At 42.9% G+C, this 27,097-nt stretch overlaps 1 protein-coding gene across 4 annotated transcripts in view; it reads right to left on the bottom strand.

Moving 5' to 3' along the window:
* SPAG16 (sperm associated antigen 16) overlaps nt 1-27,097 on the bottom strand; it is a 667,853-nt gene that overhangs the window by 140,931 nt on the left and 499,825 nt on the right. For all 4 annotated transcript variants that reach the window (XM_014575658.4, XM_025186825.3, XM_089779827.1 and 1 more), the window contains one exon: nt 7,291-7,417. In XM_014575658.4, coding sequence (XP_014431144.2) covers nt 7,291-7,417 — 127 coding nt within the window. The remainder of the gene's footprint in view (nt 1-7,290; nt 7,418-27,097) is intronic.

Genomic DNA, 27,097 nt, shown 5'->3' with positions numbered 1-27,097 from the left:
CCGCGCTGAGCCGATAAACAGCTGATCAGCTGTTTGTCGGCTCAGCGCGATAGTCTGGACGCTCCCCTGCCGACATCAAAGGTATTTGTCGACCACCCAGGTATGCCTCCTGGGATGAGGTTTACCTGGGTGGTCGACAAATACCTTTGATGTCGGCAGGGGAGCGTCCAGACTATCGCGCTGAGCCGACAAACAGCTGATCAGCTGTATGTCGGCTCAGCGCGGCAGCCATGTAAATTTAAATGAAGTGGCGATTATTTAAATCGATGCTTCATTTTACTATGCCGGATAGCCTAATCTACATGCCTCTGTCGCCAGAGGCATGTAGTGTAGACGTACCCTAAGGCAGCATTCATCTGCTTCCCTCGTGAGAGAAACCTTTTACTTCCTAAAGCAATGAAGAGTCCTGGGACATCTTAGAGACTAACAAAAGCTTTATTTGGGCAAAAGCTTTCCTGAGTACAGCCCACTTCATCAGATGAATTGGAGTGGAAGTTACAGGGGCAGGGGTAGACATATATTGTGTTAATACATCCCTGCCTCTGTGATTTCCACTCCAAATCAGCTGATGAAGTGGGTTTTATCCAGGAAAGTTCATGCCCTAATAAATACATTAGTCTCTAAGGGTACATCCACACGGCAGCTTGATTTTGGAATAACTGATGTTATTTTGAAATAACATAGTGCGCATCTATACCACAAGCCACTATTGTGAAATAATGGCGAGCTGGAGGATTTCTTACTCCTACTCTTGTAACCCTCATTTCATGAGGAGTAAGGGAAGTCAAAGGAAGAGCACTCTTCCTTCAACTTCCTGCTGTGTAAACAGCGCCAAAAGCCAAATTAAGCTATTTCAACAGCAGCTGTGTAATTGACAAGGCTGAAGTTGCGTAGCTTAATTCGACTTTTACCCTGCAGTGTAGATGTGCCCTAAGGTGCTACTCGTTATTTTTCCAGATATGGACTAGCATGGCTATCCGTTGGAGACTTCTACTCCTTGTCATTCTTTGCCCCATTTGCAGCCTAGCTAAGCATTTACAACTGCAATGGAAGTCAACGGGAGCTGTGTTCTAACACAGGCACACACACAACTACAAAATGCTAGGTATTCTGAACAAAAATCAGGTCCTGACACTTAGGCATCTCAAATTGGGCACCCAAAGCCAGTTGACAATTTTGGCTTTAATTTCTGTGCCTCAATTCCCTAAATATAAAATAGGGACAATAATGCAGCCTCACCTCACACAGTGAAAGTAAACTTCATTAATGCCTGTAAAGACTTAAGATACTACAGGTTGGACCGCCCTTATCCGGCACCCTTGGGACCTGACCCGTCCTGAATGAGGGAATTTGCCGGAGATGGGGAGGTGCCCTGTTACTGGCCTCCCAGGATGTCCTCCTCCCTGAGGCTGCCTCCGCTCCAGCCCCACTGCCCCTGGGCTCCAGCCTGCAGGGCTTGGCCTTGGGCTCCGACCCACTGGGTCTTCTTGGGGATGGAGCTCCCTATCCACCATGGCCCCACTTCTCCCTAGCCCAACTGGGAATCCCCAAGGATGGGGCTTGCCAGCTGTCCCACTCCTGCTGCGTCCCCAGAGATGGGGCTTGCCAGCCCCACTTCTGCTGCATTCTGCCGGGGATCCCCACAAGGGAGCTTGCCGGTTGCCCCGCCTTTGCCATGCTCCAATGGGATCCCCAGGGATGGGGCTTGTTGGCTGCCCCACTTTTGCCGCTGGTTGCCGCACTGCAACCCTGGGCTCCTGGGAGACAGGGCTCACAGCCAATTCACACTCCCGGGTTCCCTGATCCAGCAACATCCATGGTCCTGATGTTGCCGGACCAGAGAGTCCCAGATTTCGGAGGTTCAGCCTGTAGTAGGACTGCAGCACAGAAAAGCCCCATACGGGACAACTCCATAGTCAGTTAAAGGGTTAGATGGGGTGCAGTAAATAACATGGGGCTCCACAAACTGAACCCTTAGGATAAAAGGAAATAGTGAGTAGCAACCCACTCAGTGAGTTCATCCCAGGCACTAAATGAGGCAAGAATCCAGTGGCCAAAATGGCACGTATCCCTGTAATTAAAGATCACATCTTCCGCACAAGGGGCCCAAATTCATTTCCTCACCACTGAGTGCTTGTTTTGGCAACCTTAATGTTCTTCTAACTGTATTTTCAAATGTAACAGATAGTGAGTCCCCTCATCTAGTTAGAAAACTCAGCAGTCTGTAAATCACAGGAAACCTAGCAGCAGAAATCATAGAGCCAAGACACTCCTATTCCATAGAGAAGAATTTTGCTCCTTCTCCCCAAACCGGGTATAAACTGGCAAAAAATGTCCCATCCCATTGTACCACCCACATACTAAGTAGGAGCCAATGGAGGACTCACAGGGTGTGTCTAAACTACATGGCTCCGTCGATGGAGCCATGTAGATTAGGCTGATCAGCAGAGGGAAATGAAGCTGTGATTTAAATAATCGCGGCTTCATTTAAATTTAAATGGCTGCCGCGCTGAGCCGACAAACAGCTAATCAGCTGTTTGTCAGCTCAGCACGCTAGTTTGGACGCTCCCGCGCCTACCTGAAAGCCCTTTATCGACCTCCCCGTTATGCCTCGTAGGATGAGATTTACCGGGGAGGTCGATAAAGGGTTTTCATGTCAACAGGGGAGCGTCCAGACTGCCCCGTTCTGCCGACAAACAGCTGATCGGCAGAGCGGGGCAGCCATTTAAATTTAAATGAAGCCATGATTATTTAATCGTGGCTTCATTTCCCTTTGCCGAACAAACAAATCTACATGGCTCCGTCGACGGAGCCATGTAGTCTAGACGTACCCTAGCGATCTCAATGACTGTGTTATATTCCATGGCTTGAGCTAGCTTTCTAGTTTCCCTGACACTCCCCACCCCCCAAAACCAACAACCAGTGTGGGATTAGGAAAAGGGCTTTAGGGACTGCAAACCATAAAGTCCCTATGTACCAGGCCAGCCCCTCCTGGTGAGGAGAAGGGGAGGTGGCTCCACAGGCTGCCAGCCATGTTGCCATGGGAAACTGTCCCCATGTTGCCCTGCCCTAGAGATTCTGCCCCCACAGCTCCCATTGGTTGGGAATCATGGCCATTGGGAGCTGTGGGGGAGTTACAGATGTGGGGGGTGAGGGAGCTACAAGTGTGCACAGGGCAGCATGGGTCACACAGAGCTACCTGTTTCCCCCACCAAATGGGAGCTGCCCTAGGTAAGTGCCCCATAGCCCTACCCAGGCCCGAGCCCTGAGCCCTCCCCTCCACCCCGGACCTCAGTTCCCTCCCAGAACTGGTGCCATAACCCTGAGGAACCTCCCCCACCCTAAGTCCCTAGCTCCCTCCCAGACCTCACAGCCAATTCTGAGCCCCCTTCTGTACCGTAAATCCTGGCCAGACCCAGCACCCCCACACCAATCTCCTTCCCTGAGTCCACTCCTGCCTGCACTCCAAATGCCTCCCTTCTAGCCTCACTGCAGAGCCCACACCCCCAGTCACGACCCTCACCCCCTCCTGCACATTGAATATCTCATTTTTATCCCCACCCCTGAACTTTGGGAGTCCCCCACCAGAAGAGTTAAGCCAGTCCAGCCAATGATGCTGGAGTTGAATGTATTTCGAATGAGACTTGCAAGAATTGAGGCATAATATTTCACTCACACAGATAAAAACTGTAGACAAGACTACACCTAAGAGAGTGATTCAGCGAGAGGAAAAACTCAGGCAGAGAGAAAATGGACTTTACAGTTGATAGTAAGAGGAGGACTAATGCAGAGGGAGGGAGGCGCTATTCAAAACCCATTTTCGGTAGCAAGGGTCTCTCCATTAACTGAACTGGCTTTGTATGATGCTAAAAGAGAAAATGAAGCTCACTGATCATATTCTCAGGAACTGTATCACAGCCACCAATAAGCACTTCTGCCAACAGTAACACTGAGATCAACAGAATTAGCAAAAAGTCTTTTGTAGCACCATCTGGTGTCCCCCGATAACGTTACAAAGAAGCTAGGCTTTCTTGATAACAATCCTGCACTGAAGAACTCTCTTTTGGCAAATATATGGTTTAGGTTGGACATTAGGAAAAATTTCCTACCTGTCAGGGTGGTTAAACACTGGAATCAATTGCCCAGGGAGATTATGGAATCTCCATCACTGGAGATATTTAAGAGCTGGTTAGACAGACATCTATCAGGGATGGTCTAGACCAGGGGTGGCCAACCCATTACTGACGAAGAGTCAAAATAGTGGTGGATACAGCGCAAAGAGCCGAGGGAAAAAAGTTGTTGAGGGGGGGAAAAAAACAACCCACCCCCAGCCACCATTTGGTCAAGCAAAAAAACAAAACAAAAAAAAACGGGGTGGGGCGCAGCCCTTTTAAGAACAGAGCAGGCATTGCCATTTTTAAGGTGGCCATTTTTAAGTCTGCACTGGCAGACAGAAACATGCTGCCCCTTGAAGAGCCGCAGGTGCGGGTGCTGGAGCTGCAATTTTTTCTTTGAAGAGCCGCATGCAGCTTGCGAGCCGCGGGTTGGCCACCCTTGGTCTAGACAGTGCTTGGTCCTGCCGTGAAGGCAAGAGACTGGACTCGATGACCTCTCAAGGTCCCTTCCAGTTCTAGTGTTCTATGATATTGACAAAAGATCTTGCCATCTTCAGACCAAAATCTAAGACCCTTCTCTACAATAGATTTTCTGCAGTAACTATTTTAAAGTGGTGGCAAAAGAAAATTAAACAAAAAAAATCTTCCATTAGGTAATAATCAAGTTGTTTTACAAGGAACTTAATATTTTATTTATGTAAATTTTTATATGCGGCTATCTCGATGATGGGAACTAGATACATAATTAGATTTTCAGCAATTTGGGCCAGGGACTGCCTTTTCATTCTGCGTATGTACGAGGCCTAATACAAAAGGGCCTGTAATCCTAATTAGGACTCCAGGCACTACCAGCATACAGATAATAGAGATATAGATATTGTAATATTCTATTTTAGTAAGATGCTATTGCTTATGACTGTGCTCTTTTAAATTATGCTACATTGTGGTAATTCTTCCCATCCTGGTATCTCTGTTGCGGTTATTCCTGCAGAGAAAAGTTTGGATTTTATCCAAATAATGGGAAACGTTGCCCATTCAGACTATCTGAATCTGATAAGCTTTCTGCTGGAAACTTCCCATCTGGCTCAAAATACCGCGACTGCATTTTCAGGGATGTGATTCCTTTACAAATGCCTCTACGTTACGTTCCAGATATGAGAAAGGCAAAACTCCTTCAAATCCACATCATGCACCATGTGAGCTCTTTTTCTAAACTCTGTAATTCTGCTCTAGCACAGAGCTCAAGTCAGACCTCTGAAAATAGTGGAAAGCACATAATATTGTAACAGGGTCAGCATTCACCTCACACGAGCCCCCCCCCCCCCCCCCATTTGGCCGAGGGCGGGTTCCTGTACTGCCTCAGTTTTGTAAAAGCCTTGTAGCTACTCAGCCCTCTGGCTGAGTCATGCTCCATGTGATCACTCCTGTCTGGGGTACATCTCTAACAGAGGCCCATCCTGGTGCCCCTCTGTAGAGTGTCTCTCAGGTCAATGCCGTTCCCTTCATTTGTTGCCACACTCTGAATGAGAATGGTGCCTCCAGGGCTTCCCCTCCTGGAGACAAGTCCTTTGCCCTTTCTTTGGGGCTTTACCTTCAAATCCAGCAGTCTCTCAATCTGTTTCCTCAGTCAGCAGGAGAGTGGCACCTCCAGGGCTCCTCCTCCTGTAGACAGCGTCCTAAAGAGCTCCCCACTCTGAGCAGTGCTTTGTTCTACCAGTAAACCCCCTTGACCTTCTCCTTTCCAGGTCTGGGTTGCAATTGAGCTACCTGTAGCCCTGCAGTTTCTTTTGTAGGTCTCCCTGGCCCTGATTGCCTAGTTCCTCCAGGGCCTCTCTAGCCACCTGGAGGGCTTCTCTATGGCCCTCTTGACCTTAAAGCCCACTCCCATCAGAAATGTCAACACCGTTTCTGGAAATGACAATGCACATTTAGTATTAATCAGCTTCTGAAAAGAACTGTATTGCATGATGAAATATTGAGATCTGTACAAAATCCTACAATATTCTACAGAGGTTTTTCTAGTAATAGCGACTCAGTGACATAATTTTCTATATTGTGTATTTTGTTTGTCATTATGACTGTGGTGCTATTATTATGAAAGTGCTTCTTTCCCTCATCTCTCCCACTCGATTTAAATGCCTTGCGTCTAGCCTCAACAGCACTTAAGTGTGTACTTAAAGCTGAACTCACATAAGTGTTGCTGTGAGCAGGAACATTTTCAAAGAAATTGGGGCCTAAGTTTATAGTGCGGTACAACTACTTATCAGCCCCCGTGGTTGTGACGATTAAAGTCCTTTGTAAAACAAAGCTAACATCTCTATGAAAACCAAAACCGAGCATTCAGTAACAGTGCAGGTAACCAATTGTAATATAGGGTGGACGATGCAAAAAGTGTTGCGTTATACATGCGTTCCAATTCTTTGTACATAATAGACCACTTATTTCAATATGATAGGGCTCTGCAGGGAGAATAATAGGATTTATCATGGGTGGTTATGAAACACAACTGTTGTCTAAACATACAAAGGAGCAGTGGAAGAGGAGGAGAAATAAATTCCTCTGTTTTTCTCAGACATTGAGTGAGCATTTCTGACTTCTATGGAATTCATTTTTGCCATCACTGTAAATGTTTGGTTGTATGTAATAACTGAGCATTAATAAATTTAGACAAATTAAAATCAGTCTGAGTTATAACATTACAGGTTGAACCTCTCTTGTCTGGCACCCTCAGGACCTGACCAGTTTTGAACGAGAGAATTTTCCAGACTACGGGAGGTCGGTATTGTCCAGCAGCATTACCAACACTTCCACTGCTAACTGGGCTGTTAGAGGACATTTAGGGGTAAGTTAGAGCTACAGAACAGCACAGAACACTGAAAGCCAGAACTGGTGGCTGTAAACAAACTTTATGGGATTGCAAGAAAGTTGGCCAAACTCACGAAAAGTGGACATCCAGCTAACTAAAATCATTCCAGATGATGGATGTTTCCGGATTAGAGAGGTTCAACCTATAGTTGGTTGAAACAGGCATAGATTCACTCAAGTCAATAGAACTATGCTGATTTACCCCAGCTGGGGATCTGGCCTCAGAATTTTAAACCCCGCTACAAAACGCTTTTTAGAGCAAAACACTTCATTTGACAATCAAGGCTGTCAGTTGAAGAAAGAATCCTACCGGATGGGTCAAAGACCACCTGATTGCCAGGATGAGGGCCCGCATCTATTGATATCATTGGTGTTACCCTCCGAACGTCCCAGAACTTCACCACACCGTAGGAGTCACAGGAAACAATGGTGTCACCCTGCCAAGTATTAAAAAAAAAACATTATTATTTGTACTTCAGAGAAGAAGAACATAGTGACTGACATAGAGCTGATGTGTAATGATAATACCAAGATACATGGGTTTTATGAACACTTGGTTTATTAGAAGGTTCTCTGTGACTACTGATCTAACGTATAGCAAGTGCACAGAAATATTTATTATGCACCTATAATGCCAAAATTCAGTGGCTCCGTGCAAGAAGGTGAAAAAATGGCATTTCTGATAAGAACACATTTGAAAGATAACGGGAGCAAGCTGTTAGTTTCCAGGATCCTGTCTTCAATCAGTTGCAAACCTTGCCTTGCCAAAGCTGGAAGTTACCAGATCAAAGATTAATGGGCAGCAGGTTTAAAACAAATAAAAGGAAATCCTTCTTCATGCAGCTCACAGTCAACCTGTGGAACTCCTTGCCTGAGGAGGTTGTGAAGGCTAGGACTATAATGGGGTTTAAAAGAGAACTAGATAAATTCCTGGAGGTTAAGTCCATTAATGGCTATTAACCAGGATGGGTAAGGAATGGTGTCCCTAGCCTCTGTTTGTCAAAGGGTGGAGATGGATAGCAGGAGAGAGATCGCTTGATCTGTTTGGTTCACTCCCTCAGGAGCACCTGGCATTGGCCACTGTTGGCAGACAGGATACTGGGCTGGATGGACCTTTGGTCTGACCCAGTATGGCCGCTCTTATGTTCTTATATTCTAAAGAGCTATAAGCAGTGAAAAAGTGACATGATTTCAGGGAAATGGGATGATTTGCCAGGTGTGGTCCTTGAAGATGTGAGTGAGCTGGGAAACAAGCTGATACAGAGAAAGCCTCTGTGGAAGACATCATAAAGAGTTTGTTTAGATTTTATAACCCTCCTGCTTAGAACTGAGCATCATCTCCCTGGACTCATCAGCCTATTAAGCACCCACCCTCCTCTGGGCTCTCCGGCCCTTACTTTGCCTAGCAGAATAGTAGATGCAGACCTCTGCCCATGATTCACTTGTAAGGATTCTCCTCTTTTATCTAGCCCAACACTGGTTACCCACAGAACTACCCCATCCACTGTCCCCAAGGAAACAGCGTTCATACCAGCCTGTATGATTCATCTCAAGACCAACCCTTTGCTTAGTACCACAGCACTCAGAGGCTGTGTCTAGACTGCAGGGTTTTTTCGAAAAAAGTAGCCTTTTTTCTAAAAAACTTCACCTGAGTCTAGACTACAGCCGCGTTTTTTTGAAATTAAATCGAAAGAACGTGGCTTTTCTTTCGATGGCGGTAATCCTCATTTTACGGGGAATAACACCTTTTTTCGAAAGTGTTCTTTCGAAAAAAGGCATTCTTGAATGCAAACAGGGATTTTTTGAAACAGAGCATCCAGACTGTCTGGGTGCTCTCTTTCGAAAAAGCGGCTCAGTTTTCCAAAAGAAGAGGTTGCAGTCTAGACGCTCTCTTTCGAAAGAGGTTTGCAGTCTAGACGTAACCAGATATATTTATAGTGAAAACAAAGATACATTTACTGGGGGTTCAAGAGATAGTGAGGAAGGAAACAAAAGATTACGTGTAGAGCAAAATCATAATGTGTTGTCTAGAGACTAAACTTAACTATCAGATTACCTTGCCTGATGAAACATGTCTCACTCAAAACCTTTTGCAGCTTCTTCTGTCAAGATGGGTACAGATCGTGTTTTCATGAATGTAAATACACTGCTCATTTACTTCCAAGTTCAGCATATTCAGGGTGGGTTCTTTGACTTCACCTTATGTCCTTAAAGCTACTTATCTGTATTCAGAGACAGTACAACCCTTGTATATTCACTTGTTTTTCTGGGTGTTGCTTTCAGTTAGCTACATCTCTCTGATAATTTCCTGTGTAATGGGCATCCATGGTGTTAGTGTACATGCTTAATTTATATGCGACAGAGAGAAAGGCGAATAAACAACTTTTGTCTGAGACGAAACTTATTTCTCTACCTCAGCTATGACACTGAATCTAAGAACATATTTCAGATTACATACCTAACTGCTTCCTTCTACCTGTACATGCATTTTACAATGATAGCCTAGACCAGTGTGAGTCTGGCTTCCTTTTTAAGATCTTGCCTGTCGTTTTTTTGTGAACCAGAATGTACACATCTAAATCGGGATATTGTGGAACCCTTCTGCTATCTGGCATTCAGAAGTTCTTGTGTCACAGAAGGCCTAACCAAAATAAATAAATACATAAAAATAATAAAAAAATCTGCCTACTGGGGTTTCCCAGTTTGATAAGGTTGTGAGTCAGCCAACAGAACAACTCACCAAAGGCTGTGGCCATATTTCTTCTTGAAGGAAATCATGAGGGAATCCAACACGTGGTTTCAGTTATTTTATCCAGTACAATGATTTCACAAGCTATATCAAGCACGAAGCTCATGTCCATAGACTTCTCTGGTTTTTCATCATCTCTAAAAGTAACCCATGCCTCTTTTCCTTCCGTACATGGAGACCCACTGTGTTTTACTGACTCAGCTCGTGATGCAATGCCTGTGGCTCTGTGGTAGGGCTCTAACTCTTGCATGAAGTGTCTGCATGTTTATCACATCTATAAATGATAGCCATGTTTTTCAGAGGAATAGTAGAAGAATGATGCAGACATGGCGAGGGCAGGTATGCAGAAGGGGAGTTATGTTAAAATATTTTGGCTTATGCATTTAATCCATCTCAAAACTCCTGTGGGAAAAAAGAGTGCCCAACAAAGACTCTAAAATCTCAGGCAGCAAGTTGAAAATGCAGAATGGTTTAAGCTCATACTATATGTTATAGTACCAAAGCAATAAAGAGAGATTAAGACATGCTGCTGAATTCAGAATGGCTTCCTCTCCCCTCCTCGCTCTCTCGCCGCTCACTGAAGTGATGTGGAGAGTTACAGGTTTCTACTGTATGTTAGGACAATGTGAAAGGCATATCTTAGGAAGTGTGAATTTAAATGTGTAAATTGTTAAAAAAACAAACCCAAGAGCTTTCCACAGCTCTGCTTGGAGAAGATGATACATTCAGCTCTAACTTTTCCTCATGTTAGCACCTCAGCAAACCATAATTTCATTCTAAACGGTTGGGCCTGATCCTGGAACTGTTGCTCGTGCACTTTTCTTAGCCCGTCTTTGCCCTGGAACAAGTCGCAAAGACCCTCTAGCTTACGTTGTGGCGTGTAAGCCAGAGTTGGAAACAAAAGTGAGCTACGTTGTCCAAGCAGGCCTGGGCAACAATATGAATGTTGTATCATCGGTTGACTTCTTCCCTCAGAGGGCTAGATTCATAGACCAATGCAGAGTGATGGAGAAGGAAAAATCCCCTGGCTGTTCCCTGCCCTATATAAGAAAACATGCACTCCAGCAAATGTGATTATCCTTAACCTCTTAAGGGGGTGCATTCTCCATCCTGATCTTCCAAAGACATAGGGCTTGTCTACACTGGCCCCTTTTCCGGAAGGGTCATGTAAATTTCACCAGTCGTCGTAGGGAAATCCGCGGGGGATTTAAATATCCCCCGCGGCATTTAAATAAAAATGTCCGCCGCTTTTTTCCGGCTTTTAAAAAAGCCGGAAAAGAGCGTCTACACTGGCCCCGATCCTCCGGAAAAAGTGCCCTTTTCCGGAGGGTCTTATTCCTACTTCAAAGTAGGAATAGACTTCAAAGTAGGAATAAGACCCTCCGGAAAAGGGCACTTTTTACGGAGGATCGGGGCCAGTGTAGACGCTCTTTTCCGGCTTTTTTAAAAGCCGGAAAAAAGCGGCGGACATTTTTATTTAAATGCCGCGGGGGATATTTAAATCCCCCGCGGATTTCCCTACGACGACTCGTGAAATTTACATGCCCCTTCCGGAAAAGGGGCCAGTGTAGACGTAGCCGGAGTGTCACAGCTAAATGCAAAGTGGAACAGATTTTTTTTTTAGCATAAACAGTTACTACATATTCGAGGGGACCATTCACAGTGAAGTGGCCTGTTAATATCCACATAGTCATAAGACACAACTGAGGGGTAGTGGATTCCAGATTGTTATAAACCATAAATCCAAGGTCTCTGTTTGGTCCGTGATTTTTAGAGTCTAGCAAAATTATGAATTTAAACTCCTAGGCTTGCATTTTGAACATGTTGTGCACTGCATTCAGAAGAGTTGGCAGCCTCTCAAACAGGCAGTATTAAGGAGCAACAGCAAACCAACCTGAAGCAAAGGAAAGATCAGAAGAATAGCAAGAGGCTGACATAGCTCTGTGAGGAGATTTTTAATTACATGAAAATGAAAAAGCAGAACCATGGACTGCTATGGACAAGTGCATGCAGAGTCAAAATTAGACAGGGTAGTGCACAGAATGAGTTATGCCTTGAAAGGGACATAAAAGGCACTAAAAGATTCCCTAAACATATTAGGAGCAAGAGGAATATGAAGGATACTGTAGGTTCTCTATTTAGTGTGGAGGAAGAGCTAATTACAGACAATATTAACAAGGCTGAGTTGGCACTGTTTCAGCACCACACCACGGCCACTCTTTTAAACAATGCTTTTATTGATATTTAGGGGTGTGCGTTTCTCCTCTTGAGGTGTTTTAGCAGGTTCCCTCCTCCCCCGGGGGACCCTTGTATTTTACTTTATATACATTTATTTATTGTGGGTTTTTTTAATTGTAAGTTGGCTCGAATATTTTAAACAGAGAAGCGGGATAAAAATATTTTAAATAAATTAAATACAAAATAATTTTAATTCCTTTTTTGCTTCGGTCTTCACAAAGGGCACATCTACACAGCAGGGTAAAAGTAGAATTAAGCTACACAACTTCAGCTACGTCAATTGCATAGCTGAAGTCAATATAGCTTAGTTCGGCTTTTGGCGCTGTCTACATAGCAGGAAAAACACTCTTTCTTTGACTTCCTTTGCTCCTTGTGAAATGAGGGTTAAAGGAGTCAGAATAAGAAGTCCCCCAGCTCAACATTATTTCGAAATAATGGCTTGCTGTGTAAATACATACTTGGTTATTCTGGAATAAAGTCAGTTATTCCGAAATAATGATGCTGTGTAGACATACCTTAAGTAAATACTGATTAGATTCTTAACACAATTAACATTAACAACAATGGGGAAGAAATGCAATCCAAAATAGGAAAGAAACAGATTAAAAATATTTAGGTTACTTAGATGCATTCAAGATGGCTGGCTTGATGAAATTCAGCCTAGGAATTACCTGCAGTAATATCAGAATCATTAACAGTAATGAGAATTAATCACATTCTCAAATATCTTTGAGTAACATCTGAATAATTCTCAGGTATTATATACGAGAATCAGAATCGTTGAGAATTTATGGAAGAGAAATGAGGTCCCAGAGCACTAGAGAAAGACAAACATAGAACCTATTTATGAAAAGGGTAACAAAGAGGTTCTGAAAAATTATAGACCAGTCTGCCTAAGTTTGATACCTGGAGGAATTCAGAAAAATTTGTAAACAAAGTGAAAACAATCACTTTGTAAACATCTAGAAGATAACAGGATTACAGAGTAACCACAATGATGGATTTGTCAAAAATAAATCATGCCAAAACCAACCTAATTACCTCATGTGACAAGGATATTGGTGTAGAAAATGGAGTGGAAGGAAAATATGAAACGTATAATATCTGGATTTTAATAAGGCTTTTGACACAAGCCTATATGAGAGTCTCATAAACAAAGGATTGGAATTCCAAACAACTTTGACAATCTAGAGAATGACTCTGAAATTAACAAGAAGAAATTCAATACAGGCAAGTGCAAAGTACTTCACATAAGAAGGAAAAAAATCAAGAGCACGACTGCAATATGGGGCATAAGGAGCTGGGAGATAGTACTGTTGCTAAAAAGGATCTGGAAATTTATAGTGAAGAGGTGTGGTCCCCCTCAGAGATTGACAGCAAAGGATGCCATGCATGCCTACATGCTTACAGCATTGTAATGTATCGTAATTTGAGTATGAATCCACTATGTCATGCGGTTGCAAGAAACAGCTAATATCATTTTGGAGTATAACACCAAGAGTGTTATAAGTAAGAGATGGAAAGTAAGAGATGTGCTGATTTAGCTGGTAGTGGTGAGGCCTCAGCTGGAGGGCTGTGTCCACACTTTAGGAAAGAGGAAAGTTTGAGCAAACTTGACCTATAGGGAAAGGGCTACCAAACTTTGGCACGTTTAGTCCTAAGAACACAGAGGGGGTACCTGGGAACAGCAAGCCTGCCAACACATGGGGCAAGAGGGCAGTTGTCCTGGGGCTCAGTGATTCAAAAAGGCCCAGGGCTCTCACCCATCACCAATGTAGCAGCCAGAGACCCGGGTCTTTTAAATTGTCGCTGGAGTGATGTGCCAGGTGCTCTGAGAGCTGGGTGGGTGGAGTGCCACACTCTGGGTGCCACAGAGGGCTGGTTGCCCTGGCCCTGCCTCTTCCACCCAATGCCCCTTCTGGAAGCCACACCCCCTTGGCCAGGGACCCACCCAGCCCGTTGATTCCCCGGGGTAACAGTCTTCCAATGTAAGGGCTATTTCAGAGAGGACAATAATCAATTGTTCTCCATGTCCACTAAATGTAGATAAGAAATAATGGGCTTAACCGGCAACAAGGAAGCTTTAGATTAGCTCCTGGGGAAAAAAAATTCCAACGGGAAGCTGTAACTGCAAGGCTAGTTAAGCTCTGAAATCGGTTTCCAAGAACAGGTAGACACACATCTGTCAGGGATGGTCTTCCTGGTCCTGCCTCAATTCTGGTGGCTGGACTACATGCCCTGACAACGTCCCTTCCAGTGCTGAATTTCTATGGTTTCATGATTCTGTGGACTTTTAGAATATAGGGGGTCCAAATTCAGAAATCAGTTACATTGATGTATATCTAGAGTAGTTCAAACTAAATCAGAGGAGCTTCTTCTGGTATATTAGTTTGTGAGAAAAGAACGCAGCTTTTTTATTTCACTTACAGGCACAGCATCCCATCCATAGGATGGTTTGGGACAGCCACCCTAGGTCCCACATTTCTGAGGGCTCTGCAGAGGTCATCACGACCAACCTATGGACAGGAGAAACCCAGAGGATTATGAGGGCTTGGCACGTGGCAGCAACAAAGGTCTCTCCCCATGCATTCACCGTGGCGACGGGAGCCAAAGCGGCCCAGCAGCCTGCTCCACTCCACTTCACACTGCCATGCTGCCTTCTCCACAGCGGTAGGAAGCAGAGTGCTCTGGCCCCAGGGCACTCTGCTTTCCTCCGCCATAGAGTAGAGAGGTCAAGGGGCTAGGAGGATGAAGTGGTGGAGAAGTCTGGGGTCAGGCTGCTCCAGCTACCATGGGTCATGTGATGAGTGCAGGGGAGGTGACCCCTGCTACTGCCACCACACCAAGCTTCCATAGTTTCCTGGGCTGTATTACTCAGGGGAGGGGAGAAGTGGACAAGGGGGAAGGGGTGGAGAAGAAGTGGACTTAGGAAAGAAGTGGGGGCAAGTATGTGGCCTACAGGGGGGTTCGCCTTGCACCCCATGCCTGGGTCACTGAGGGGGCAGGTTTCCCGCACCCCACTCTCCTCTCAAGATGGCCCTGATTACAGGATTTCATGATTAGGTTCCAGAATAGTACAACTTTAAAATGGGTCAGCTTCTGCATTTAAGCCTTGTAACCTTAATTTTCATTCCTTTCCTTGAGATAATGCATGCAGGGAAAAGCATGGGGTCATCAAGCAAATAGAGGCAGTTAGACTTGAAGACATCCATTCCCTTCCAAAGGAGAAGGTAATGGCCTGCAAACCAGTATTAAGGTACAACTATAATGAAATGTTTAGGTTCATTTGCAGGAGATGTAATATTTCCAAACGGATTTCTGGTGTATTACAAAGAAATGTTGGAAGCAAAATAATGAAAAATGAATAACGGTCAATCATCATCTACATTTCTCAGAAAGCAATGAGGGACAACAAGTCATCTTTCTGATGATTAAGTTTTGAAAAATTACTCAATTACCGGGGACTAGATTTTCCAAAGTACTCAGTGCCACAGCAGGTTGGAGGAGATAGCAAAATACGCCCTTACATCCATGGGGCAACATTTTGCAAAGATTGCTCAGATTCTATGAAACTCCAGCTGGGGAGGCTTTTGGGTCTTGGAGAAAGACTGTCAATTCCTGGATGGTTAGGGTAATGACCTGGGATACGGGAGACCCAGGTTCAAGCTGATTTTACATGATCTGGGTGGAAAAATGGTGCTCAGAATGAGGTACAGGTTGAAGCTCTTTAGTCCAGAACTCTCTGGTCCAGAAACATCCGTCATCTGGAATGATTTTAGTTAGCCAGATGTCCTGAGGTTGCATAAAGTTTGTTTACAGCCACTAGTCCTGGCTCTCAGTTTTCTGTGCTGTTATTTAGCTCTAATTTACCCCTAATTATCCTCTCACAGCCCAATAAGCTATGGCAGTGTTGATAATGCTGCTAGACAATATGGACCTCCCATGATCCGGAAAATTCCGTTTTGGAACTGGTCAGATCCTGAGGGTTCCGGACTAGACAGGTTCAACCTGTAGAGCAGTGACATGTACTTGGAATCGTCTTCCCAATGCAAAATGAAAACAAGTTTTGAAACCTCAAAAGTGGTCACAAAATGTAACTGTTGTCTTCTGGCCAGCTCTATTCAGTACTGACAGTTGAGGGCAGGCTTTCAGAAGAGCTTATTAGCTGGATTTACAAACAACTTCTCCTTGTTGAGTACTGAATACTGTTAAAAATCTGGTCTAATATTTACTCATTTAATTCTGGGTTGTTTCATATGCTTCATTTCACAAGTTTCGGTTTATATACATTGCAAAGGCGAGTCAGTCATAAAAAGTTCGAATCATTTCTCAAAGTAACAACTATTTTCAAATAGAGGGGTTATCCTAAATTAAGTCTCAAAGAGTGTCATTTTCAGTGGAAAAACAATACTGAGACTGGAATTAGCTAGAATGGTAGCCACCACAGATTTCATCAAGGTATTGGCCTCGATTTTCAACAGTGGGCACTTACTTTTGGATAATGGGACACTCACTGATTTTCAGAGATGCTGAACCTTCTGTGGATTACACCCACCAGTATTGGTATTCCACTTATGAATTGTTATTTCCTATTGTATCCAGTATGGAGTAATCTCTAATTTCATATGACTTCCAGATCTTTTGGCAGGTTGCTCGTGCTTCTTACATCCCTGTACAGATGATTTAGGGGGTTAAAACACTCATCGGTTTTAATATTTTGTTTCCAAACAGTTCCATCTTCAGCCTTGCTTTGTATATTTGAAGCATACTCCAAATCACTTGAATTACATTAATGATTGCTAATTGCTTCCTAGTTTAAAGCTTGATTTGAAAAAGGCAATCAGCACCCCTTCTGGTTAAGAGGAACCCATCTAACCCAAACACAGATTACCACAGAAGGCAATTCTTAGCTCCAGACCCTTCTTTTTAATATATCAGGGAAAGCATGAATGAGTGTCTACCATGAGATTTCTCCTTTCTTATTGCTATTATAATTTAACATCTATATTACAATAGCATCAAGAGGGACCAAACAGACTGGTGTCTCATTGTGCTAGGCACTTCTTACACTATGGGAAAAGTCTGGTTGTGCCCTGAGGGTCCTGTGCTTCTGGTGGACAGTGTTTGCCTCAGAGGTTCATTGTGACTCTCCACATAGTCTCGTATTTCTAGAGGCACGAGTCAAGCCTCCTGAGCCATACCCAAAGACCTTAAGGCAGCAGCAACAGACAAGGCATCCTCTACTCCCAGCCTGGCAGCTTCTTCCATGGGCCACTTCCCAAATAATCCCATAGGCTACGTCTAGACTCCAAGCATCTTTTGAAAAAGAGCATCTAGACTACAACCAGTACTTTCGAAAAAGCAAGCCACTTTTTTGAAAGAGAGCACCTAGGCAGTCTGGATGCTCTCTTTCAAAAAAAGCACAGTTTGCATTACATAGTGCCTTTTTTCGAAAGAGCACTTTCGAAAAAAGGTGTTATTCCTCGTAAAACGAGGTTTTCCGCGGTCGAAAAAATGGGCACATTCTTTCGATTTACTTTAGAAAAAACACGGCTGCAGTCTAGATGTAGGTAAAGATTTTTTGAAAAGGGCACTTTTTTCGAAAAATCCCTGTAGCCTAGACATACCCTCAGTATCTTTTCTCTGGTACCTGAGCAATCTTCCTTGCTCCTCCACAGCTCTCTGCCTTGCTTGCAGGACACAGCTCTCATCCAATGCACTTTCTAACTCTCAGATCTTGGACTCCTCTCCTCCCTTAAAAACCAAGTCCCAGCAGGCCTTAATGGGCTGCAGGTGCTCTGATTAGCCTGCTGCTTCTGGCAAGCTCTTAACTGGCCCCAGGTTATGCCTGTACTAGGTTCAGCCCTGTTTACTCAAGGAAGAGGAAACTGTTCACTAAGAGCCCATCCTACCTGGCTTCTATTAGAGTGCGACAGCCGCTGGTCTGGGTCTGTTACTACACATACAGTAAATGACAGTCCCTGCTCCAAAGTGTCTATAATCTTACTGGTATATTTTGAGTTGGTCAGCTCCTCCTATGAACCACCTTAGCTGCATTGTTCAGCCCAAAGGAGGAGCGTAACTCATAATCAAGACCTTAGCTTGCACTTAAATATATTGAGAAGATGACCTGAATCACTCTTGTCTTAAGTTCTCATCCACAAAGTAATTTGTGGCCATATCAAAACGCTGGCTTCAAGTATGATATATAAGGATCATCATGATTGTTATTTATTATTATTTGTACAGTGGTACAAATAAGAACCTTAGTCATGAGCCATCCCACAGTACTAGATGCTATGCAAGGAACTTACAATCAAAGAATCAGGATCAAATAATTTATACCGCACCAAAAGTTCTTGGCAGACTTTTCCCTGAATTCAGCAGAAACATATGGTATAATTATAAAAGATAATAGTAATTTACAATAAAATGAAATATAAAATGATTGAATTACATTTCACATGTAGATAAAAATGCAGCAGACCCTCTCAAAAAGATAAAGAAAATTTAGAAGTCAGATTAAAAATGCTTACCCAGTGTTTTACCATTCTTGGCATTCCCTGAACGGCTGTGATAACTAATGTATAAATCGGTATTGATACCCACAAAGCTGTAATGAGATTACTATTTCTTTCTACCTACTCATTAGCATAGTGTAATCTCTATTTATCCCTTTCCTAAATCAAATGAGTTGGGCCCTGAAGTTATGCGACAAGAACTTTTCCTTGAGAGGGAATAAAATATTAGCACAGGAATGGAGTAGTGGTTTAAGGATAGGGTTTTTTTGGAGGCTACTTTCTATTTGAAGAATGAAAACGTAGTAAATGACTGGCATGGCATGTTACACTAATGCATTCTGCCTCTGGCCAGGAGTCTTTTTCAAAAGCTTGCAAAAGGAATCTGGTTTAATTCACATGTGAGCTGTTTGCATCTTCATCCCTATTATTGTTATTATGTTAGTTGTTCCTGGAGAGCCTTTTGCATTGCTCGGCTTTCTTTTCTTGCCACATTAAAAAATAGTTTCATTATATATTGCATTCAGCAACATGACAGAGCATCAAAGCAACAGACCATGTTTCTCTTGCAGGTGCGGGAAGCAAGAAATGTGATCTAAGGAGAAAAGTTGGAACTCCGGTACATCAAGGCAAAAACTGTGTTCCATTTTCTTTGTCATACTTAAAAGAGTTGATGCTTCCTCAGTTGATTTTGTCTGGTCAAAGAGATCCATTATCATGTGGATCATCACAACGCTGAAATGACAGATGCTGGAAATTTGCTGCTCATATTTCATAACCTACTGTACATCTCAGTTAGGCATTTGTTCTATAGTAATTCAACAAGGAAGACTTTAATCACATGAAGGGTCAATTCTGAGGTGCTACACAAGAACTCAGGAAGATCAAAGTGGAATTCTTGATGATGTCACAAATTCTGAATTTGACTTTTGCAAACCATTTAATCTCACAGCACCTGAGTTTGCCATTTGGAAAACAAGAATAAAACATGTTGCCTATTTAGACTAAGGTCTTTGGGGTAGGGAACATCTCTTACTATGTGTTCAACTAGAAAACAATGGGTTGCCAATCTCACATGACACTGATACAGAATACAAATAATTAATAAGTATAATAAATCAAGACTGAGTCTATCAAGATCACCAGCCATTTGCAGATATTAACAGATTGACCTAAGTTTGATTTAATTATGCTTTTCCAGTTAGAATGATTGCGACCATACGTTTGTGAAAAATCTTAGTAGCAACGGTACTATTACCGATTACCTTGCATAAAGACACCTTGTATGTTATTATATCTGATTAATGATAAAAATGTTAACACTTGTGCCTTTCCATTAGTAACAGATCTCTAAATATATGCACGGTAGATCAGGAGCGCCTAAAACATAATCAAATGACTTTAACTAATTCTGAATGTAATAAGCTCCTTTGGAGAACTTTCCCTTTAAAGTCTTAACTCCGAAGGAGACTTATTAATTGCTTTGTGACATTCTTCAGCTCTTTTAGAAGGGTACAGCATTAAAGAACATCTAACGTATTTTTCGTTATGGTTTTTTATCTTATAACACTGTTAGACATTTGTCCTGAATTCAGACCTGGGGAAACACCACTTTACCAGTTAGTGGTGTTACACACTCTTACACCAGGTCTGAATTTGGTCCTTTGCTTTCAAAATTAAAGTTATGTACTTGAAAACAATATTTTATTGTTATTGGATTATTGTGATTATATCAGTAAGATTCCTACTGACTACAACGGGAACATGGTCAAGCCTGAATCCTTGCTTATGAGAATGAAGTGTTTTGCGGTCCCTCCGTCACTTACTTGATCTTTTACTACTGAGTGTCTGACTGTCTGCCAGAATGACAAAGTGTTCATAAAATAAACTGAAAGCCTGCTTACCACAATGACCGAATAATTTAACAGTCACATCTGCAAGAGGGCGCACGTCCAACCCCCTGCAAATTGGCCACAAATGTACTCTGGTACTTTAAGCAATAAGCTTCTACTGCATAACTGGAGAGGAAAAATGGGTATCTAAATGGGATGCAGAAAGTCCAAAGGTTTCAGAGATAGCCATGTTGGTCTATTTCAGTAAAAACAACAAGAAGCCCAGTGCCACTTTAAAGACTATCAATTTTATTATGGTATAAGCTTTCGTGGTATAAGCTTTTGCAGCTGACTTCATCAGAGGCATGAATTGAAAGAGAAAAAAATGCGTAGAAGGGATACAGAGATGTGAGTGTTATAACAGAGCTAACTCAATGGCTACGTTTAGACTGGCATGATTTTCCGGAAATGCTTTTAACGGAAAAGTTTTCCGTTAAAAGCATTTTCGGAAAAATCGCGTCTAGATTGGCAGGATGCTTTTCCGCAAAAGCATTTTTTGTGGAAAAGTGTCCGTGGCCAATCTAGACGCGGTTTTCCGCAAAAAAGCCCCGATCGCCATTTTCGGGATCGGGGCTTTTTTGCAGAAAACAGTACTATGCTGTCTACACTGGCCCTTTCGTGCAAAAGTCTTTTGGAAAAAGACTTTTGTCCAAACGGGAGCAGCACAGTATTTCCGGAAAAGCACTGATGATTTTACAGGAGATCGTCAGTGCTTTTCCAGAAATTCAAGCGGCCAGTGTAGACAGTGGCAAGTCTAGACACAGCCACAGGGAGTGAATGTGGATAAGGTAAGAATACCTAAAGTGGAAAATTACGTCTTGTAATGAGAGCCATTCTCAGTTCCAATTCAGAGCCATTTTAATGGAGTCAAATTTGCATATAAATTCCAGCTCAGCAGTTTCATGTTGCAGCCTGGTTTTGCAGTTGGTTTGCTTGAGGATGGCAACTTTTAAGTCTGCAACTGTGTGTCCAGGGAGGTTAAAATGTTCTCCCACTGGTTTTTATGTTATCTTGATGTCTGATTTGCATCCATATATTCTGTTGCACAGAGACAGTCCGGTTTGCCCAGTGTACATGGCAGAGGGGCCATTCTGGCACATGATGGCGTGTATCACGTTAGCAGCCATATACTTGCATGAGCCTTTGATGTTGTAGCTGATGTGCTTAGGCCCAATGACAGGCAGATGTGTAGACAGAGACGGCAATAGGGCTTGTTGCAGGGATTTGTTCCTAGTTTAGTGTTTCTGGTTCAAATGTGTTCCAGGTTGGGTGTGTGTCTAAGCAAGGACTGGCCTGCCCCCCAAGGTCTGTGAGCGTGCGTCTACCCTGCACCGTTATTTTGAGATAACTAGCGTTATTTCAAAATACCGTGAGCATCTACACAGCCATGCTGTTATTTTGAAATAATTTTGAAATAACAGATGACTTATTCTGAAATCTGTAAACTATATTCTACGAGGAATAACATCTGTTATAAAATAGCTATTTTGAAATAAAGCATGTGTAGATGCTCCACGTCTGCTGTTTCGCCCCTCACCAAAGCCATTCTAAGTAATTTCTCCTCAGTGCCTCCTGGGGCTCTAAATCAAGATCGCACATGTACATTAGGGAAGCCTGCCTCAGACTAATTTTGAGGCTTCCCTGCAGCGTAGATATGCTATTTCCAAATAAGCTACTTGGCTGTGTCTACACTGGGCCACTTATTCCGGAAAATCAGCCGCTTTTCCGGAATAAGCTGCGAGCTGTCTACACTGGCCCTTGAATTTCCGGAAAAGCAACGACGCTCTACTGTACAAAATCAGCCGCTATTCCGGAAAAGGTACGCTGCTCCTGCTCGGGCATAAGTCCTTATTCCGGAACACTGTTCCGGAAAAGGGCCAGTGTAGACAGCCCAGTAGTCTTTTCCGGAAAAAAGCCCCGATCGTGAAAATGACAATCGGGGCTCTTTTCCAAAAAAGCGTGTCTACATTGGCCACAGATGCTTTTCCGGAAAAAGGGCTTTTCCGGAAAAGCACCCTGCCAATGTAGATGCTCCTTTTCCAGAAAAACTGAAAACGGAATAGTATTCTGTTTTAAGCATTTCCGGAAATTCATGCCAGTGTAGACACAGCCCTTCAGAATAACTATTCTGGAATAACTTATTTCAAAATAGCTATGCAGTGTAGATATACCCTCAGAGCAAGGAATTTTCATCTAAGACAGGTTGTAGATCCTTGGTGATATATAGGGGTATGTCTACACTACCCCGCTAGTTCGAACTAGCGGGGTAATGTAGGCATACCGCACTTGCAAATGAAGCCCGGGATTTGAATTTCCCAGGCTTCATTTGCATAAGCGGGGAGCCGCCATTTTTAAAACCCTGCTGGTTCGAACCCCGTGCAGCGCGGCTACACGGGACTCGAACTAGGTAGTTCGGACTAGGCTTCCTATTCCAAACTACCGGTACACCTCATTCCACAAGGTGTACCAGTAGTTCGGAATAGGAAGCCTAGTCCGAACTACCTAGTTCGAGCCCCGTGTAGCCTCGCTGCACGGGGTTCGAACCAGCGGGGTTTTAAAAATGGCGGCTCCCCGCTTATGCAAATGAAGCCCGGGAAATTCAAATCCCGGGCTTCATTTGCAAGTGCAGTATGCCTACATTACCCTCCTAGTTCGAACTAGGAGGGTAGTGTAGACATACCCTAGGAGAGATTTTTGGCTGGGGTCTGTAGGTAATATCTGGTGGAGTTCTGTTGCTTTCTTTGTTGGGTCTGTCCTGTAGTAGGTGACTTCTGGGTAGGGACTGTCCACTAACATGCCCCTGCTAAATTCTAACCCAGACCTTGAATGTAATTTTTTGCTAGTCACTGGCTCTCTGTGCCTTAATTTTCTGTCTATTACATAGGGATAGTTCTTCCTTTTTTAATGCTTTGTCTGTAGTCTCTAATACTGCAAACTATTTAGAGAAGGGAGAGACTCTTACCATGCGGTTTGTACACCTAATACAGTTGAGCCTTGATAATTGTCAGTAACCATATACATTATTGTAATACAAAAAAGGAGTAATGGATGCAGCAGGGCGAGAATAATGGTACTTTCTCCATGTGGTGTGCAATCTGGGTTCCTGCACACCACTGAGCAGAGGTGACTTGAGGCCAGAAGATCTGCTGCATCAGGAGCAGGGAAGAGAGCTTTTAATTACTAATTACACTTGTAAAGTATCACCTGTGGAAAGAGAAAATGCATCGGTAATCCATTATTAGAATTACGGCCAATCGATCTCAGAGCACTTTTCAGGTATCAAGATTAAATCATCTTTCTTTGAGTGAAAATAATTTTCCTAGGAATGACTCAAAATTAGATAGAGTAGCAAGGTTTCTGAGTTATATTGATTACCACTTCAAAAGAAAAGTGGCATATATTATTTTAGTCAGGATCAGGGATTAGAAGTTATTTACAGCCACTTCAAATTTTCCTCTCTCCACATTTCACTTGCTTTTTCCTTTGATAGTTCAACTTCTTAATCGTGATCATTGTAAGGTGATACCATTTGTCTTATAAAGTTACTATCACAAAAACCTAGGACTCCAGCAATAGGACTACCGCCACTGCCTCTTGGCATATTTGTGACAATTTATAAAGATCTGAATGGACTAATCACTGCAATTACTGAGAGAGTACTTCTCCCCATAGAGGGAATATATAATCTAGGAGATTTTCTTCCCAATCTGGCAGACAAAATCATCTGTGAGACTATTAGGCCTGATCTACACTAGCCCAGACAGGTCGGTTTAAGGTACGTAACTTCAGCTATGCAAAATATGTAGCCAGTCAACTTACCTTAAGCCAAGCTGTGGTGGCGCCCACATAGTGGGTGGCCGACAGGAGCACACGCTCCCATTGGATTCCCTTATCCTTCATAGAATGAGGAGTACCCGACACCAATAGGTGCTGCCCTCAGCGTGCAATTTACTGGTCTACATTATATCCACTAAATCGAACACTAGAAGATCTGCCTCTGGAGGGCTGATCTTCTAGCCAGTGTAGACGTGACCGTAGTGTGTTCGTTCCTGGAGAAGAGCTCTCTAGGACTGCCAGCAGAGGTCTGTCAGTGGACAACCTCTACTGTAAGCCCACTTGGTTGCCTATTAGAGCTAAAGTTTTGCAATGGACACGGCCCAGTGTCCTGGTTATTCATGTTCTATCTAATGTGCTAAATTATTCTCCTATGTTCAGGTGACAGTATGGTTCATAGGTGTAATGCCTCTCATTGTAGATGCTTTTTAGGACAGGGATGATCTTCATTCTATGCTCTCTTCGGCATTATGCTGATTGTCAGTGTTTGACAAATGCTCTGTAGAGTGCCCATCACTTGGGCATTACTATTAACAATCACACTGAAATTCAAGACACAAAAATTCAGACAGGAATCTCTCTCAAGAGCCTATGTATTGTTGTAATCACATATTTAGCCCCAGCTCAAAGGGGATCTCCTGCCAACGAACTGGCTGATGTTTTGCGCAAGTGGCTACCAGAGATCAGTCTTGTTTCTGCCTCTGTTATTTGAATGGTTGAGTTCACCTTCAAGCCTCATGCAGCTGAGGTCCCATAAAGACCACACAGAAATTAATTGCGTCATTACAACCCCATTAGGAGAATTATAGAGTCACATGCTCATCTTGTCTCACATTTGCCCATAAAGGGGGTGTGAAAACAGCCACAATGGGCAGGTTTGGAGGGCCATTCATAACACTACGGGATGTCTCCATTGAAATTCAGGTGCTACAGCTCCCTTTCAGACACTAAGTAATCTTTGCTGGGTCAATCTTGTGAGGTGAATCTTGTTATCTTCAATCTAATAAAAAGGAAGGATGGAGTGTCTGAGGAGCAGAAGGAACTGAGTAATAGAGCAGAGAGATTCTGCAGGAAAACCTAAGAGGGTGAGCTGCTTAGACAAAGGTTTAAGCTTCCTTACTTCTTTGAACAGACAATAAAGCCAAACCCATGAAGTGGGTCAGAGCAGGGGAGACGCATAATCTGCTCACAACAGGTATCAATTGAAATTGTTACCCAGAGTGATCAATGGAGAGAAGAGTGTGCTGGTACTAGCAATCAGTGTGACTTTCCGAATGAAAGGTTGGCAGGACGGAGGTGGCAACATGCTCCCAGAAAAAAGTGGTGGGTGTGCTATCCCATAAAAAGGAATAGGCTGAATACAAAGTAGAGTAATATTTGGCTTGGTATTTCTCACTACTGGCTTTGTTTCCTTAGTGTTGTCGGACTCAACATAATTCTGTGCTACAGGGATAAAGAAAAGGCCAGGATGATCTTTGAAAGATGAACAGATATATCTGGGCATAAGCTATCACCCTCACTTAGTCAGATACACTGGGTTTTGCCACAAAAGTTGATGCCACAATAAATCTATTAGTCTTTAAGGGTCCATCTAGACAGCGGCACTATTTTGGGATACTTCCGGTATCCCGAAAGAGCTATTCCACATCTTTTGAGCAAGCCCATTATTTCTAAATAGATTTCAAAGTAACGGGCTTGCAACTCTGACATCCCTGTTATCCTCATTCCATGAGGATTAAGGCACTTGTAGGAATAGAAGTTTATTTTGAAATTTGGTGCTGTGTAAACAGCACCAAATTTCAAAATAAGCTATTTTGAAATTAGATCAAAATAAGAGACATAATTTGCATAGCTCAAATTGCATATCTTATTCCGAACTAAAGGTGCAGTGTAGATAAACCTTAAGTTGCCACAGGATTCCTTGCTGTTTTGTGGATATGGACTAATATGGCTATTCCCCTGATAATTATATTATTTCTGGCGTATTAATTTTACAATGCGGGTGTGGGTGGGGCTAATAAAGAGCCCTTTCTGTAACCATGAGTTAAAGGGATCACTATAAATAATTGGAAAAGAAAAACAAAAAAGGAAGAGCGTTTGTTTCAGAATATTCCAGGACTACCAAGTTCCAAATAATGACAGATCATTGTTCTCTTTCTTTGTTTACATGCACTCTGCAGACTCCCCTCTTGCTGTGTGAAACAGAGGGAATCTCTTTTCCCTTTGCCACATCAAATATTAAGAAGTTCCTTGAGGTGTTTGAGAACAGCACATGCTAGGCTTGCAGAACTCCTTTGCATAAATTTACATAAAAAACTGAAGATCATCGCACTCCCCGCAGAGTAACTGCTAGCCATAGTTGACACTACAATTGAAACAGTACAGCAGAAAGAGCTGCTGCTATTTTTTTTTTTTTTTTTTTTTGGTAGAAGGGCTTAAGATGATCAATTTTGTTTTTCTTTTTATCCATCAAAGCAGTGCCTTTACATTCCAGGAGTTGTGCAACGGAAGGAGGAGGTGAATGCTAATTTATATTACTTGCTTTTCAGAGCATTTTGAAAGATATCAACTAAACTAAAGTTAGGTGACAGTATTACCTCATTAGATATTCCCTCTGATAGCAGTGATCATAGTGAACTCATAGGGTATTACAATAGATGTCATGTGTTTCTCCTTAAGAGTTCTATTATAATTCAGCGACTGCATGCTATTAAAGTAAAGGATTACACACTTAAAAATAAGTGGGCAGTCATTGTTGATTACTTCTGTACTCACTGTAATAACATTATCGCCATAACTTTATTTGGGTTACTGAAATATATGTAATATGCAATTCCATAAATTCAGTGATAGTGGCAACATATCAAATATTCATTTTAAATAAGA

This window comes from Pelodiscus sinensis, chromosome 7 (genome assembly GCF_052426305.1).
Source record: "Pelodiscus sinensis isolate ZL-2025 chromosome 7, ASM5242630v1, whole genome shotgun sequence".
Lineage (NCBI taxonomy): Eukaryota > Metazoa > Chordata > Testudines > Trionychidae > Pelodiscus > Pelodiscus sinensis.
Note: the sequence above shows the minus strand (reverse complement) of the source record. Positions and strands in the feature narration are given on the sequence as shown.